At 38.2% G+C, this 17,695-nt stretch overlaps 1 protein-coding gene across 2 annotated transcripts in view; it reads right to left on the bottom strand.

Moving 5' to 3' along the window:
* Positions 1 to 2,378: 2,378 nt before the first annotated feature.
* The window catches only part of LOC115412386 (activin receptor type-1), a 30,571-nt gene continuing 15,254 nt past the window's right edge, over positions 2,379 to 17,695 (bottom strand). For both annotated transcript variants that reach the window (XM_030124884.1, XM_030124883.1), the window contains exons 4-12: positions 17,232 to 17,504; positions 15,052 to 15,318; positions 12,467 to 12,672; positions 9,092 to 9,191; positions 8,198 to 8,344; positions 6,047 to 6,322; positions 4,994 to 5,191; positions 3,583 to 3,713; positions 2,379 to 3,458 (exon numbers count right to left, since the gene is read on the bottom strand). In XM_030124884.1, coding sequence (XP_029980744.1) covers positions 3,324 to 3,458; positions 3,583 to 3,713; positions 4,994 to 5,191; positions 6,047 to 6,322; positions 8,198 to 8,344; positions 9,092 to 9,191; positions 12,467 to 12,672; positions 15,052 to 15,318; positions 17,232 to 17,504 — 1,733 coding nt within the window. In that variant the 3' untranslated portion in view covers positions 2,379 to 3,323. The remainder of the gene's footprint in view (positions 3,459 to 3,582; positions 3,714 to 4,993; positions 5,192 to 6,046; positions 6,323 to 8,197; positions 8,345 to 9,091; positions 9,192 to 12,466; positions 12,673 to 15,051; positions 15,319 to 17,231; positions 17,505 to 17,695) is intronic.

Genomic DNA, 17,695 nt, shown 5'->3' on the forward strand with positions numbered 1-17,695 from the left:
TTTTTGGGTAATTTTTGGGTGGTTTTTGGATGATTTTTAGGTGGTTTTTGGGTCATTTTTGAGTGGTTTTTGAGGAATTTTTAAGTGGTTTTAGGTTCATTTTTGGGTGATTTTTAGGTGTTTTTTCATGATTTTTAGGTGGTGTTTATGTGGTTTTTAGGTGTTTTTTGGGTAATTTTTGGGTGGTTTTTAGGTGGTTTTTGAGTAATTTTTAGGTGGTTTTGGGGTCATTTTTGGGTGATTTTTAGGTGGGTTTTACGTGGTTTTTAGGTAATTTTTGGGTGAGTTTTAGGTGGTTTTTAGATAATTTTTGGGTGGTTTTGGGTAATTTTTAGGTGGTTTTTTGATGATTTTTAGGTGGTTTTAGGGTAATTTTTGGGTGATTTTTAGGTGGTTTTTAGGTAATTTTGGGGTGATTTTTAGGTGGTTTTTAGGTAATTTTTGGGTGATTTTAAGGTGTTTTTTAGGTAATTTTTGGGTGGTTATGGGGGGATTTTTTTAGGTGGTTTTGGGGGGATTTTTTAGGTGGTTTTTGGGTAATTTTTAGGTGGTTTTTGGATGATTTTTAGGTGGTTTTTGGGTAATTTTTGGGTGGTTTTTGAGTAATTTTTAGGTGGTTTTGGGGTCATTTTTGGGTGATTTTTAGGTGGGTTTTTTTGCATGATTTTTAGGTGGTGTTTAGGTGTTTTTTGGGTGGTTTTTGAGTAATTTTTAGGCGGTTTTGGGGTCATTTTTGGGTGATTTTTAGGTGGTTTTTGAATAATTTTTAGTTGGTTTTAGGGTAATTTTTGGGTGAATTTGGTGATTTTTGAGCAGCAACTTATCATTTCTACATGTAAACAAAAAAATGACAACTTTAAAAAAAAACAAAAAAACAAAACCCTGTTAATTACAGACTTATAACAATAACAAGCACTTGATTTACACTTAAACATGTTACTCTAGATCAGGTTTATCTAGAACAGTAAAGTTACAGTAATGGTATGAATTGCAGTGTATGGGATGGTGCATAACCTTCCACTGTGTTGGCTGATATGGAACTAAAACAACAAAGCCCATGAATATATAAGAGAACAGCTGGAGAAGAACTGTCCACTGGAGTGACCACTATGCATGAAAGGGTTAAAATGCTGAATTATTAAGAGTTTCACCCTAGGTCATGACTGTAATAATACTGTAGATCTGTGTGAGCTCAGTGATAATCTGATAGTGTTTCAGGACAAATGACACAGTAAAACATTTCTATTGAATTCCTATTTGATATAAATGCAATGAAATTTAAGCTTGTTTTAACATTGAATTTTTTTTTTTTGGCTTTCTAGTACCTCGACATCTGTTTTCCAAGATTTCTGGAGACATTCACGTAACATCATGTACCTTTGTGAGTCTTGGTATAACAGGGTTTCTGCAGGTGTCAGCAAATCTAATTTAATGCTTTTTAATGCCACTTTAAATAAATTTAATGCCCACGTCCAGCTGCAGATAGTTTTATATATAGTTTTATGACAGTTTACCGTCCACAGGCTTTAACCAGGTTCCAATCACTTCTGCTGAAACTTGCATCTTCCCATTTTTCTGACATTTGCTAATATTCCCTCTGCTCTTTCACCACAGCATGAGCACGCTCACAGCATGTTGCATTCCAAGCTTCCAGTGTTGTGACTTTGTGTATCAGACATAAACAATAGCCAATTAAAGGGTTCAGCCTGTCAATCATCACACTATACTTCTGATCAAAATTATTAAATGTTTATATAATCAAAATAAATCGTGAACAATGTTTTTTTCCATCAAGTTTATTTAATTTTTTAATGCCTCTGGATTTTGAATTTAAGGCTTTTTAATGCCATTTAAGGCCTTAATTTTCACAAAATCTATACGACTTAATGCTTTTAATGACCCGCAGAAACCCTGTATAAACCTTCTATATGAAATAGATAAGGATGCCTTATATAGTTTGTTTTTATGACTGCTATGTAACCTGATTTTACATTAGTACTGGGTCTACTTCCTTTTTTACATTAATTTTCTTTTTCTACATATTTTTGTAATACTGTACGCGAGGATTCATTTTTTTTGACCTTATACGCATTATGAAAAAAAGCAATTCCTTTTTTCCTAAAACCATTTCCTCCATTTGCATTTTTGCAACATGATTGATCACATGATGTAACACCAGGGGATTTTGGGTATTTAAGATGCTTTCTCTGCTCGAAAAATTACAGGAGGAATAAATCTTTGCACGGAAGCTGCACTGGCATGTTGGTTTTTTTCGTGTTCTACTTCTGTAATGACACTGTCACAAAAATAAATCCCAAAGATCAGCCGTGTGCTCAGTAACACACAGTTTAAAAAAAAAATAGCATCAAGACAAATGAGACAGATAAAACACATTTTTCTATTTAATTAATAGAAATCACTATTTGATATAAAATGTTAAAGAAATTAAAAAAAGGCAGAAGTTTGACTTCATTTACTTGACAATGCACGCATTAAGACAACAATGCACGCGTTAAGACAGTTTACAGGCTTTACAGGCTTTACTTACAGGCCTCTGGAGGAATAGAGTTCAGCGTTACTTAGCAGATATTTTATTTGTTCTTTTAGCATTTGTCTCCGTAAAGCTGAAGAAACAAAAACATAGACCCGGTACATAATTCAATGTAAAATGCACGGTGATATACAAAAGGTTTGCCACAAAGTATCTCAGGAAAAGAACAGTGACACTGACGCAGCTGCACGACTAAATGTTACAGGATCGACGGAATCCCAAGAAACGCCCGACAGCTGTTGTAAACAGAGGTACATGAGACGCAGTCAAAGTAAAACACAGCACTCCTCCTTCTTTAGTGGAGTACTCGGAGTAAATTGGCAAGCTTCTTTTTCCTATGTTCACTATAATGCAAATGAACAATGTAGTATAATTAAAGAGATAAATTGCTAAACGTAACATGTTCGGACAGTTTTACGACTAAAAATGTGTCAAACTAAATCTGCAGCGCTAACAAAAGCAAGCCTACTCAAATGCCCAGGTAACAGCTTCTTCCTTAAAGAGCGTTGCTAACAGTCCAGCTCCTATGTAATAAGATGAAAAGAGATTCTCCTTTTTTTCTAAGACTATCTGCAGTCTCAGAAATGCCCAGTAAGCCATCTTTGGATGCCAAAATGTTTCCCGCCACGTGTTTTAAAATAAATACAGGTCTGTGCCGCTATAAGGGCACTTGACCCATCGAGTCTTTTGTCCTCAGGTTTTCCTAAATGCTCCACCCTCTGGATGTCCTCAAAGGCCTTTAGTAAACATCTGCCTGTTCTTCTTCAGACACTCAAATGTCCGTTTTGATTTTGTCCAGAGAGTTGTCGATCTTTGTGAGAGTCTTTTTGATGCGTAATGCTGTTAATCTGGCTGATGGGTTCTGGTACCAGCACTCCTTCATGAGTTTGGCCATGGAGGTTAAAGTCTGGAAATGAATCCGAAAAATAAAACATCGGTGTCAGTCGAAAACACATATACTCATTAAAACATCTTAAAGCAGAGGCGTTTTGGCTTGAATTAAAATGATCGACCATTTCAGCTGTACTCACAGGATCTGAGAACCATCTGTTTGGGATGTTGGGCCTTTGCTGGTCGACACACACTACCTTCTTCATATCCTCGAAGCTCGGGTCGCTCGGAACCACATCATGGAAAGGCGGCTTGTAGTCTTCTACGATGCCTAAAAACAGAACAGAATAAATGATTTTAATTATATCGATTTTATGTTTCCTTTATTTATCCAGGAGGGCTACATTTATATATAAAACATTAAAGAGATAAACATAAAAAAGACAGATATATTGAAAACAGAGTAAATATTCTCTGAGTTTATCATGCAGAGATGGATAAAAATGCGATGGTTTTTCTTTCACTTCCTTTCAAGTGCAGAAATGATGACGCAAGTTTAGTCTGAACTGGAGATCAATAAACTAAATGTTTCCATAAATGCACTTCTCCACTATAAAGTAATAAAAGTGTTTGCTAGTAGGGTTTATTTCACTTTAGATGTGTCAGGATATGGTGTAGATCAGACAGTGAATCTGACTCTTAATTCAACAGCAAATTTACAGCCACATTAGTGTTGATTATGAAGAAAAACAAGTAAATGAACAACTGGTTTCATCGCCTAAAAAATACTCATTTTATTAAGGAAATGTACAGCAAATGAACCTGACAGATGACCTGGTTTGTATACTGACAGTCAATAGAAACTTTGAGGTAGAAATGTCTGCATATTTCTACTTGTAGGGGGGTTGTAATTATTCATTGTGGATTTATTGATGACTTAGTGCTCGTGTAGTTGAGATAATGATGAGTTGTCATGTCGTCACGGTTCATTGCACATGGGTTGGTCTCTTTGCAAAAGTGGACCAAATACACATTGAGCAATACTCAGTGGGTATCTGCACAATTTGAGGATTGGTTTTGAAGGCCTATATAAAGGCCCAAAAAAGGCCACCATTGTTAGTTCAGTGAACGGCATCATGCCGCATCTATCACATGAACAACGTCTCCGGACTCTGGGTATGGTGGAGGCCGGTTTGAGCTACAGTGATACAGCCAGGCCTATGTATGGGCTGTTCCCAACCCACAATCAGAAACCTGGTTGAACGCCACAACACCACAGGCTCTGTTGACCATAGACCGCCTGCATCGAAGCAAATGGAGGCCATACCCGGTATTGACTGTTGTGACTTTGTGTTTGGCAGGTGCCATTTTCTTTTAAGTTTTTTGTTTTGAAATTATTGTTGAAACTTTAGATTTTTGTTTCTGTATGCCAATATCCTAAACAAATGATTTATATGAAAAAAAATCCAGTTTAGGGTTTCAAAATAAAAATTATGTAAAAAAATATGGTCTCAAAAGTTTTCATTGACTGCGAGTGTATAAATGACAGAAATAAAAGATACAGAGGAGTCGTGTCTGTATAAGGTTGATGTGGGTTAACCGGGGACCCACCGTTGCTGACTGTTCTCCTGGCGATTTCCCACAGGACGAGACCCAGGGCCCAGATGTCCACTCTCTTGTAGGACTCGAAGCAGTCCATCTGAATAGAGTCATCAAGAACTTCTGGAGCCATGTAGCGCTTCGTGCCCACTTTAGGGTTGTTCCCCACGTCTAACTCGTTGGTGTCTTGGAAATGCATGACAGCCAGACCTAGCATAAAATCAGAGACGCACATTAAGTTTCCTGTTTCAAACGAGCATAATGAGGAAGATGGCCTGTCCTGGAGTCGACCGTTTAATATCGGACATGTTCCTCATTCATGATAAACAGTGCTGTTTGTCTATACAGGATGTTCTCCTAAATAGGAACAACTCAATTGGGAAATAAACAACTGATAACATGTTTGTCAGGACGGTGAAACACGTCACCTGGAGCTGAACTTAATACACCACAACCCTGTAAACATTAGAGCCTGTTGCCTGGTTAGGGCTTGTACCTGAATTAGATTTTATTCAAGCATGTGTAAATGGAACACTGGTATATTAGACAAAGTGGTCCGAGTGGTTCCAAATGTATTTTTGGTTAAGGCCTGTTAGAAGTATTAAAGAGCGGTTAAGCAGAAAGAAGCAGCTGGGCAACATTTACTGTTTCATTAAGCCTTAATATTATATTAAGCCTTTAGTTGTTTTCAAGTTGGTCAAAATCTTCTCTTGTTCTAGTTCTTTATTAAAACTTCAGGTCACGATGTTCCAAACAGAAATATGTAAATAATGCACTCCCTTCAGTTTCATCAGATGGATATATTTTATGTTTTGTGCATAATTTTCCCCAAATTCAGGCTGCCATATTTCGATATGAGCCCTCTACTTGAATTTATAAAACATTTCTGTGTGTCTGAACCATAATTGGCTGCACGGCACGACTGAAATGTAATCACAGATTCCTTGGCTGGCCGCTGCTTAAAAAGGGACTGATTTGCATTAGACTGGAACAAGCTAGAATCCCCTAAATACAAACAGAAACTCCAGCCATTAAATGTGTATTTTTATGCATTTGTATACTCACCGAGGTCAGCGATGCAGCACTGTCCGTTCTTTTTAACCAGGATATTTTTGCTCTTAAGGTCTCGATGGGCGATGGCTGGTTTGCCCTGAGTGCCAAAGATCTCCACGTGGAGATGAACCAGGCCGCTAGCAATGGAGAGGGCCATGCGGAGGCAGCTGGATGCATCAAGGGTGGTGAGCTGAAGGTAGTCGTATAAGGAGCCCATCTCGTGGAAGTGAGTGATCAGCCACAGCTGAGTACTGGAGTTCCTCGAAGTCATGTCTGACGCTATGAAACCTACATGGAGAAAAATACATTTAAAGTATTTGTTTAATTTTTACAATAAGACCCAAATCACGCTGAACAAATAAACATTTTAGCGCATAAAGAAAACAGCACCAGCAATTTTAGTCTAGTCTTATGGTGCGTCCTCTCAGCTTATCGACCACAACTCCGTTAAATAGGCCATATGCTGTATGTATACATGTGTATAAGAATTGTGGAGGTGCTGGGGGTCTCAGCTGCCTTTTTAAGTTGGTGGTTGTTTTGTTTTTTGTTTTCCTTTTTGTCTTTTTTTTTTCCTTTAAGTAAATGACTGAAAATATGATAAAACCAATTAAAGCTTAAATGACTATATATATATATATATATATATATATATATATATATGTATATGCCATACGCAAGTGCTGTCATATTACAATAAATAATAATGATGCATTGATTAAAAAGAATGTAGGGAGCTTCATGTTTTTTTTCTAAAATGTGTTTTTGTTTGTAACTTACATATTTCCAGTGTCTCTCAGTTGTACATAAAGTTCAACCAGGACAGAAATGTATATGTGTGGTCATGCTTTGCAGGAAAAAATATGAATATTCTAAAACCTATACAGGATCATCTGGACAGAGAAAAGGATAAACGACCATGAAAGCCTCTGGGACATTCTGAAAGTGTAGAATATAGCATAAGAATATTTAAGAAAACATCCAGTCAGTCGACCCAAGAGAGTTAAAGATGTATTGAATCCAAATGGAGGTCACATTAATTACTGACTTTAACTGCAGAAGCGGTTTAGTTCTTATCTTTTTTCTTTGTGTGTGTGTGTGTGTGTCAATACTGTGCACATATTTCCTGTATATTTCTTGTTAGAAATAAAGATAAACCCATTAAAACCCTGCAAAAACAACAAAGGTAAAGACTGCTTAAGATGTCCACACAGTACTGTATGTAGTATGTGCAGGCACTTATATTTTTTTTCCAACTATAGTGTGATGATGAAACCTTGCTCCAGCTCTCCACACTCTTCTCATCTTTATTGAATTTGTTGGATTCAGTTACTTCAGTGATCTTGTATTCATGTTGCTACATGTTAACTCTGTCCAATATGTATTTATGCGTTTAACTAAACCATTTGGGGTTTGTTACTTCTACTCTACTCTTTCTACTCTTTTTCTTTGCATTGTCTGTTGTAGCTTTATTTTCTCTTCCTCTCTGTAATTCTCTGTAAATTCCATTTCATTTAGTCAGCTTTTCTGCATTTTAAATCATAACAAAATGATATCAAACAAGTGGTGCCAGGCACAACAAACCCCACCCCTCGCACATATTGTAGCTTATTTTGGCATCGATCCAGCCGATGTCATCATCTTTATGCATGTGGTGATGTCAGCATATCAATTGCCTCTATATTTGTGCCAAGTCTGAAGTAAATAGAAACAAAATTGATGTTTTTATAGACATTTGAAATTTTGCCCATTATAAGTAAATGAGAGAAGAAAAAAAAATTGGAAAAATTCATAAAAATTTTTTAACCTTGACCTACTTTACCCACAATGTAATCACATCTATTCTGGGTCACTGGCAGTCTATAAACCCAATTTGGTACAAATTCAACCAATAGTTTTGCTGTTATAGACATGTGAAATTTCACCCATTATAAGTAAATGGGAAAAAAAGATTTTAAAAATTCATTAAAAATTTGAACTTTGACCTACTGTTCCCAAAATATAATGAGATCTATTCTGGGTCACTGGCAATCTATAAACCCAATCTGGTATGAATTCAACCAATAGTTTTGCTGCTAGAGTGTTAAAAACAAACAAACAAACCAAACCAAAAACAATACCCCTTGCCTCTGCTTCAGGAGGCGGGGTAATAAACACACCACATACCTAAGATGTTCTCATGTCTCAGGAGTACTGTGTTGTAGATCTCTGTCTCTCTGAACCAGGACTTCTCATCACGGGAGGAAAATATTTTGACAGCAACACTTTCTCCTTGCCATTGACCCCTCCACACTTCACCGTATCGGCCTTTACCTGGTGGAGAGAAGCAAGAGAGAAATGACCACAACAGTTCACACCGGTGGCTCCTTTCACTATGAAAACGGAGGCTGGTTAGAATCTGTAGAATCTGTCAACTAGAAATATAACAAAATTAAAACATGACATTTTCAAGATGAGCTTCTTAACATTCAACACTGACAGCTGTGTCAAAGTGCCTGTCAGTATAAAAGCATGTTTGCTGTAAGTCGTCATTTTTCACTGACACTTAACATACAACAGATCTCAGAAAAAAACAAAACAAAACTGTGCAATCTTTAGAACTCTCGAGACTTGAATGCTGAAACTGTGGAGCATTCCTTTGGCTCATTTTCAAGATATATTCAGAGCAAAAGCCTCTTTTGCAATCTGGATATCTGTTTCAAAATGCTGTTTTATAAGTGCAAAAACATGCAGAAAGATCCCTTCTTGCAAATGAGGGCAGAAAAATATGTCTATGTATGAGCTGAAGTCTAGCTTGAGCCTTAGCACACACCCAGGCATATCTTACTCTGAAATGCATATATATCTGTTTTGTGATCATACAAATATTGCTGCGCTGGGGCTTAAACTGAGCTGTGACTGCTTTTTAACACTAAACTTCAGTGCAGTTTTTGTCGTCGCCTTCTGTGTTAACTATCCCGCTGTGTTGCGACAGAGTCTGCATTGAAATGAATGAGGAGGCTGGGTTTTTTGAGGCGGTGCTCTGGTGAATATGAAAACAGCCTTTAACAGGACACTTACCCACGCACTCATTGAGTGTGATTTGTCGAGCAACAGTTCTCTGAACAAGGAACGGCAGTCCTGAGCCGCTTCCTGAAGTGCAAGAATGATCCAGCAGATCCTGGAAAAGGGAGCAACAGATACAAAGAGTGAGGGGCTTGTATATTTGCAAGTGAGCTGTGTGAATGGAGCCATTTTCAAAGGAATCCTATAGCTGCAGCATGAAAATGATGAAATAAGAAGCATCTGGGACACCAATGGAGGCCATACGAGCTGTCTCCCTTTGATGTGGCACCCACAAGGAATGGCGGGGGCAAGCTGTGTGCACCGTGATATTGTGCCTTTGTGGTTGTGTGTCTGTACTGGAGGTGTAGGTTGCCCCCTGCTGAGTAAACAACACAATTGCCACCCCCTCCCTGGTGACTGGTGTGGGCGCTGGAGATTTTATCTAATCCCAGGGCTAGACTCCAAAACAGGCGCAATGCTGCTAAGCCCTTTATTTTTATCTCTGTTATAAGACATGCAGCGTCCCGTTGCTGACACAGGAGGGCAGTGCACTGCAACACAGTCGGCAGCTACAGAGAAAAACAAACCGCTGAGCTGGGAGGGGAGCATGAGGGTTGGAAACAACAGACAAGAGTGATGCCTCAGATAAACAGATGCATAATGGAGGAGCTGCCTGAAAGACAATTTGGAATCACAACATAGAAAGGCAAGGGGCCATAAAATGAATGATGAGTTATTCTGCAGAGAGTTTAAATCCCTCTCTTTGGTACGGGAGGATTGTTTTATGAAGGTAGATTTGGGCCAGGCAGCAGAAGGCAATCAGAGTGCGGCAATATCATTATAATCAGAGCCGACTTTTGGGCAGCAGGCTGCAGAGGGGTAAGCACATGTGTTGCAGGCCGATTTGCTTTTTCAAAGCCACACCACTGTTCCTAATAACCTTTCTCATGGTGCTGCCAAACACTTTTTAATTATGCTGAAACAAACATTCTGTGGCTCCATATCTGGGTGTTTCATTGCCAAGTGAATTTATATGGACTTTGAAAATAGCTTGAAAGAGATCCAAAATCAGCTATTTCTCTCTCACTTATTAACACACTCACACATACCAGTTGGGCATGTCATTTTCAAGCCCCGTGATTATAGATAAATGTGATAATCTAGGATATTAAGTGATTAGAAATGTTTACAAAAGGATTTAACTACACATGTGAAATACAGAAAATGTATGTTAATCTTATCTGCGGATGTTCAAGAATCACAAACTGGATGGGAAGTATTTTTGAGAGCACAAGCCAGACTGTGTGGAGTTTCTGACGAACATGATTACACAGTGTGCGAGCCAGTGAATGTGCTGGGTTGTCTTTGAGACTAAACCCCAACCACAGGACTCCACCTAAACTCTGGATCAGTTTAGCCGGCCTCAAACACAAACCGCTCTGCACAAAACTTAGAGGCCATGGTTGAGTGGACAGAAGATTAATAAAGAAGAGAAAAAAAATGATTGTTTTGGTTTTTATAAGCTGCTACGCATTATACCAACATAAACCATCACTGGCTGGTAGTAACTCAGTTATTTTATCTTCTGCTACTGAGAAAGAAAATGCCTCCATGTTGTCTTCAGCAGTTTTATCCCATGTTTATTCATAAACATTTAAAGCTACTGGTCTTGGATAAAAACTCTTATTACAGTGCTCCACCATGACAACCTTAATCACCCCTTGAGAAAAAAAGAAACAACGCTTATACCAATTATCAGGTTTCCAACATATTGCAGCTTGAGGTAAATGTGTGCAGAATAGAAGGGGAAGTTTCTCTAATCCCCTAAAGTGTTCCTCAGCTGAATCCCTTAAGTTAATGAAACACATCATTTTGGAAGGGGTTTTCCATTTCTGTCGTTAGTGCACACATCAGCACTAGAGCATGGCATTAAAAGCCCCATCTGTGACCCAGGTGTAGAGGGAAGAGTCACCCTGACACCTGAAATCAAATTTTACGCTTCTAAAAGAACTGCATTTTTCAAAGTAGTTGAAAATCGACTATAATTGGACATTAAAACTCTCAGCAGTAAATATGAAGTACTTAAAAAGTTTAACTTCTCCGCTGGTTCTGGTCAAAGCCATTTAATATTACATAATCAGTTACTGAGACATCAGCTGATTTGTAATTTCTTATATAACACAGTAAGACACACAGTGCATATTTTGAATACTTTAGGATAATAAAGCCAAATATAATCACATATTCATTCATTCCATCCATTTCTTAAATAGCTATTATTCAAAGTAAAGACACAGCTGTGGATATTGTTTAGTTTATTGTTGAACTTTTTACTGATATTCCAAGTAACATCAGAAAATCATCTTTTTGAAGCTCCCTCCCTATGCAAGATACACTATTCAGCACGAGGCCTTCCACAAGTACCACATAATCCTCTTACCATAATTATTTGAGATGATTTTGCTTATTTTATATAATGGTGATAATTGCCTCCATTCAGAAGTATGAAAACAGTTGGAGAAGGTGCAAGTGTTTACAATCATCTTGTGTTTTATTCTTTTCCTGTTCACCAAGAACTACTGCTACAGTTTTTACATTTCTGCGATGGGCAATGGGCGGGGTTTGAACACATTTTTCAAGGTCAAATTCAAGCACTTTTAAGGGTCATTTTTGAATTTTCCCAGTACAGCACTTTATCGCTGGGGTAAAATACATATGTACAGGAATACATGTACTTATGATTATTTCTTTCACTTTTCTCACAATGATGTAGAATGTACTATGCTATAACCATCTAAAAAAATATGTTTCATAATAGCAAAAAGTTTAGAAATTAAAAGAGAACACAAAGTTTTATCCATAAATAGGGACACCACTTGGCGTTCTTCAGGCACACTCGCACTGAGCCAAAGATAAAAATGTACCTGGAGTCAACCTGAGAGCACCCACTAATTTTCCTTTTTGACATTATGTTTTAGTTTTCAAAATGTATCACCTCTCTGTAAGTCATGTTTGCTTGCCATCTAGCCTGGCAGAGTTAATGTTAAAAAATAAATAAATAAATCACATCACAGAGTTATAATTACAAGCACTTTCAAGCACTTAAACTAAAACTCAAGCACTTTTCAGACCTTGAAAACACAACATTGAATTCAAGTATTTTCAAGGATTTCAAGCACCCATACAAACTCTAAATGGGTGTGTTTTGGTTAGTTTGATACATAAAAAGGCAAACAAATACAATGGCTCTTTGTCTTATAGTGTATGCGTATAATTAAACAATTATCAGACAGTGGTGGTATAAAGTTAACAGAGGGGACAGTAATAACTTTAACTGTGAGGACAATTAGTCATCACCTCTAATTTCAATATTGTGACAGTTCTACTCACCGCCAGAGTGCTCTCCCCCACATTGGATGCTATAAGGCCATCAATAGTTCCATACTCAGCATCCCTTGAGGTTAATCTTTCCATCTGGTTGTGGTGAATGCATCTAAACACCAGGATGGCGATGACAGAGAGGATGATCAGGAAGATGACGGGTGCCACGATGACTATCGCCAGTGTGGTCACGTTGTAGTTGGAGTGCTCATCAGCTGGAAAAAGCACCGAAAATATACTGTGAGGTTTTTTTTTTCCTCTCAAGTAAAACAACACGGTCCTTATTTTTAGTATCTTTTAGAACACAAAACAAGTATTTTTTTTTAAAGGTTAAATGGTGATTTCATGCCCGGAGGATGATTACAGCATCAACTTCAACTTGTGATTCAAACAGTGATTCAAGCTTGTTCTATTAGCCATGTTTCCATACAACTGTAAAGTGGAAAAAAAAAATAAAAAAATACAGCAACATGTTTGGAACAAATAAACTAGGCTGTGTAGTGTCATCAGGTGGCATTACAGGCTGATTTACTCATGTGGAAGTGGAGGGTTTAGAGCTGTTTTCTATCTAGGAGTGAACTACAAGGCTACTCCATCTTCTCTACAAGTGGAAACAGCTTAAATGTTTGCTACACCCGAAAAATTTAGGAGCATTAAAAGAAGTATATTAAATATTTCTACATTAAAAGATCCCAGGATCTAAAAGTATGTGTTTAGGGAAACAATATGACAATATGTGAAAGATGTGGAGGTATTGCATTACAAGGATATGGACTGAATGCATTAACAGCCATGGGCCAATGTGCTACAGTGAAAGTTTATGACCACTAGAGGGAGTAATGAGTCATTCTGCAGGTCTGCCATTGTGAGGAAAACTAACACACACATGCCGAGTTGAAAATGTGAACTGCAAGGGACAACTTTCAGACTGAAAAGATGTGATTAAAATAGAAGGAAATAGAAAATATGAATAGAAGCATGGCCACTTTTCTCCACTGGACGCAGCCCTAAAATGATAAAGGTATGACATTATTATGTGATGTTATTTTTTTTTTGATAAGTTGAGCATTTACTGATCCACGGCTCAGACTAAACTGAGATAGACCTGACCTTGTTTGGACAATCTTCAGTGCAGCTACTGACAACACAAACTAGAAAATGGATTTGATTTGTGGTTTTACAGTGGCTGTTTTCTGTCTGAGAACAGAGCTAAGAGCAAATAATGTGAACAGCATGTGAGGATTGTAAGACTGCAGCGTTATTTTCACCGACTAAGGTTTGGTTGAAGGAGGAAACTTGATGTGACCATAATACAGATGTGTGTGTTAACAATAAGCATTACATTTTATTCACTGAACGATACAATTTGTGGAAATGTAGCGTTAATTCATTGGTAGTTTTCGTAGCTGTAAGTGCGTTCTGGTACATGACTTGCCCCTCCTGTTGAGAGTTTAGAATATCAAAACTACATAGAGCCTCTTTAACACATTCATAAAAAACATCTCATGCAAGAAACATCAACCTTTTCTAATGTAACACCTGAAAATTTGCATGAAAATACTAAATAGAACACAGTTAAGCGGGAAAAACATGTCTTTTCCTGTGACTGGACCACACATACCGTGGCCAGGTCTTACCCAAATCACAGGTCTGTAGCACCATGCAGACTTTCTTTCAAATCCCCCCCAAAAAATAAATGAAGGGCATCAAGGGAGGGGGTGCACACACAGACACACAGAGTAGATCTCATCAAGTCAGCAGAGGCCGGCCTGAAGAACTGACCACTATTCACACTTTCCAAACATTCCAAGGGAAAGACTGCACAGCTCTGCCTGCAGCACAGACAATGTTCCCCTTTTCTAAACTTGCATAATGAAGTCTTTCTCCCAAATACACATAACTGGCAACACATTCTTGGAACTCACTCTGCTTGAACAAAACGCATAAGTGAAGATACATTGAGACAGATAAAAAGAGTGGAACTTTGCAGATCAGGCAGTTTTGGAATATTTTAATTTTAGTCACTTCGTTATGTGAAATATTAGGTTTAATGAGGTTAGCACAAATAATAACCATCTCCAGATAATATCAAAGTCCAATATTATAGAAATATTTACCCATAAAGTAAACAACTACTATCAGGGGAAACGAGGGGAAAAAAGGGCAACAACAACCCTGTGTATAGATGCTTCTCCTTCATTCCCAGGTGGCTTCACCCTCTAGGCTCTTGTCAGACAGCTCTGACAGCCTCTGAGAGGACAGAAAGGAAGTGGACCATGACTAAATAATATTCAAAACCTCCCTGTGGTTGCCCGCTGTCTCCCCCATTTCTATTTCATAAGGTGCCAGGAGTGTGACCACACTGACCTGAAGCTCGGGCCAACAGAAACCATCCAGAACAGCTGGGGCAGAAAATTTCACAGCCGACAGTGTAGCCCAGTCAGTAGAAAATGTTCAAGAGGAATGAATGCGTGTTGCTTTGCGGAAATTAGTTTGTTAACTTGGCTACCAGACATCACGATTACATTCTGAATCACCTTTACAGACTTTGAGGCGTGTACATGTAATGCATTGTGGGTAGTGGAGTTCTGTACCTTTGACAGGCAGCTGCACGGTGCTGTTCATGTTACAGAGGTGCCCGTGGCAGCACTCCACAATCTGGTCTCTGGAAGGCGGAGTCTTGCAGGTCATCGTGCTCTGTTCGTAGACCTTAAAACAGCCTTTCTGATACACCAGGGAGCCACCGGTGACTGTCAAAGAAGAGAAGCACTGGTGGCCCTTACAGCGATTCCCCGTTTCACATGGGCTGCCCTCGCACACACATTCGTGCTCTTCTCTGACCAGAGGCTTCACTCCCTCCTCTGCAAAACAAAATAAAAAAAAGTGACTTGGATGACAAATCTGGGGTTTTAATGAGTTCAATTTATGACTTTTTGAGGCTGTAATGGACACAATTTAAGAGCTATGCGACGTCCAAATGGGCAGTACAAAGGCTGGATATCAGTTTTCCTTATGTGAATATATTGTATATACAATCTAAAAAAGTGCCAGCTGGCTTTTTAAAGATAGAGTTTAAACAGAAAGCTTGGAAATCATCAAAGGAGTATGCACTGTGTTACGGCAAAACCTTATAGAAACGAAGGTCTCATCAACACATTTTATTCCACTAATCATGAAAAAAAAAAAAGTGTTGAGATTCACATCTGATTTGGCGATTGACCAGTTGACCCAGTCGTAGTTGATCAGCGACAGTTCCAAATGCATTAAAACGTTACTAGCTACGTATAATAGTGGAATGACTGGCATTCAGCTTTCTGTATCCAGTTCTCAGCTGTGACCAGAGTGAAGCAGACCGATGGTCATGTTTGTCTGTGGCTGTGTCAGCCGTGGCATCTTTCCTGACAGTGATGTGGATATCATTTTGTGATCTTCTTAAACAAAGGGACCAGATGCTACTCGAGGATGACTGGAAAGGATTGTCAGCTCATATGATGAGTTTGAAATTTCAGGTCAGACGTCAAGCTGTATTTTGCATTGAGCATAAAACCACTGAAACAGAACAGACCCAAAAGTTTGACATTTTAAAGATTTTCATCCTGGCTAATGCGCCTAAACCCCGATTTGAATATATCTGGTCTAGGACAGTCTTTATCTGCAGAATACACAGGTTGCATTTTATCCTCTGAGTCTAAAACAATAATGGGTGATGGCGAGTGTTTGCTGGTGGCTTTTTACAGCTACTTTCTAACTTCTCATCCAAGGCTGATATAGAGCCTAGACATCTGACAGTGGAATTTTAGTATTGATATAATAACTATAACTTGGAACAAGAAAAGCAGATAAGTGATTGATCAGATGACATCAATCCTGCCTGTACTATCAAATATTTTGACACTGAAAACACGTTTTGCAGAAACCAGATAACTGTTGAAGTGAGCATCTAAACTAATGTGATAAATGTCATAATGTCATAATAATACATTGTTTTATAAATAAATCTGAATCCCTGAACATTAAATTCTAAGTAATTAAGCAGTAAATGCATAACTGAACATTACATAAAAAAATTAAAAAGGTGCCATTTTTTATTTTTATTTATTTTTTAACGAGCCGTTATTGCTCAAAGTCTGTATTTCATTGAGCCATCAGCTACGATTAGCTACTACTACCAATACTATCATGTAAAACCATCAAATTAATCATCCAAAACTAATCGGTTTACTTCTACTTTATACATCTTAAGCCTTTATAAGGTCCAGTGGACTTCAGACTCATTATTCAACACACTTAAACTAAGCACTCAAATGTTCGTCATATCACATATTGCATAACATTAACAGAAATAATTTTAATTTATTATTTTTAGAAGCTGGTGTTTTTTTGATTAGAGGGTATACTGCATTAGGCCACACAGCACTGGGGTGAACTGTAACTCAGCTGCAAGAAAGACAGTTTTTTACTTTTACAAAGTTCCACTAACTTCATGTTCTACTCACTTGTCAAGATCTTTCAAACATATCAAACACCTACATTTCAGATTATAAGGATTTTAGATTTTTCAATGGCCTACATTTAGTCAGTAAATAAGTAAACAAAAGACGACACCATTCTGAAAAATCTATTAGCACAATTAATGATTTCTGTGGTATTTTAAAAAAGCAGAATATGAACAAAATTGGTATGAATTACAGATCTAAAGAGCAACTTCTGCCTGATCTTATTCAACATAAGGTCTATACTGAACGGCAGCCAAAAGAAATGTGTACAAAGTCACCTTTTCCTGGAGCTTGCACAGTGACGTTCATGTTACACAGATGGCCCTGGCAGCACTTGACAACATGGGCCGATGAGGGTGGCATGGCACAGGTGGCTCTGCCCTCCTCGTCGTCCCTCAGGCAGCCCTTCTGTTGGACAGCCACCCCATCAATCATCTTGAGAGAGGAGAAACACTGCTGGCCTGTACAGCGATGGTCACGCTCACACACTCCGCCCTCGCACACACACTCCTGGTCTCTTAGGACTGGTCTGCCAGCAGACAGTTCTACATCTGATAAGGGGAGATATGGGTAAATCCATTACAGCAATACCATTAGTGTCCATTAAATTAAATGGCATTCACTTAGATTAGAAAACATGCAAGATGAACATGAGAGTGAAACAGATATTCACTGTTGGCTAAAAGTAAGCAATATTACACGTACCAAGAGTTGTGTCTAATGTGACACTTAACAACAGAGT

Source organism: Sphaeramia orbicularis, chromosome 21 (genome assembly GCF_902148855.1).
Source record: "Sphaeramia orbicularis chromosome 21, fSphaOr1.1, whole genome shotgun sequence".
Classification (NCBI taxonomy): Eukaryota; Metazoa; Chordata; class Actinopteri; order Kurtiformes; family Apogonidae; genus Sphaeramia; species Sphaeramia orbicularis.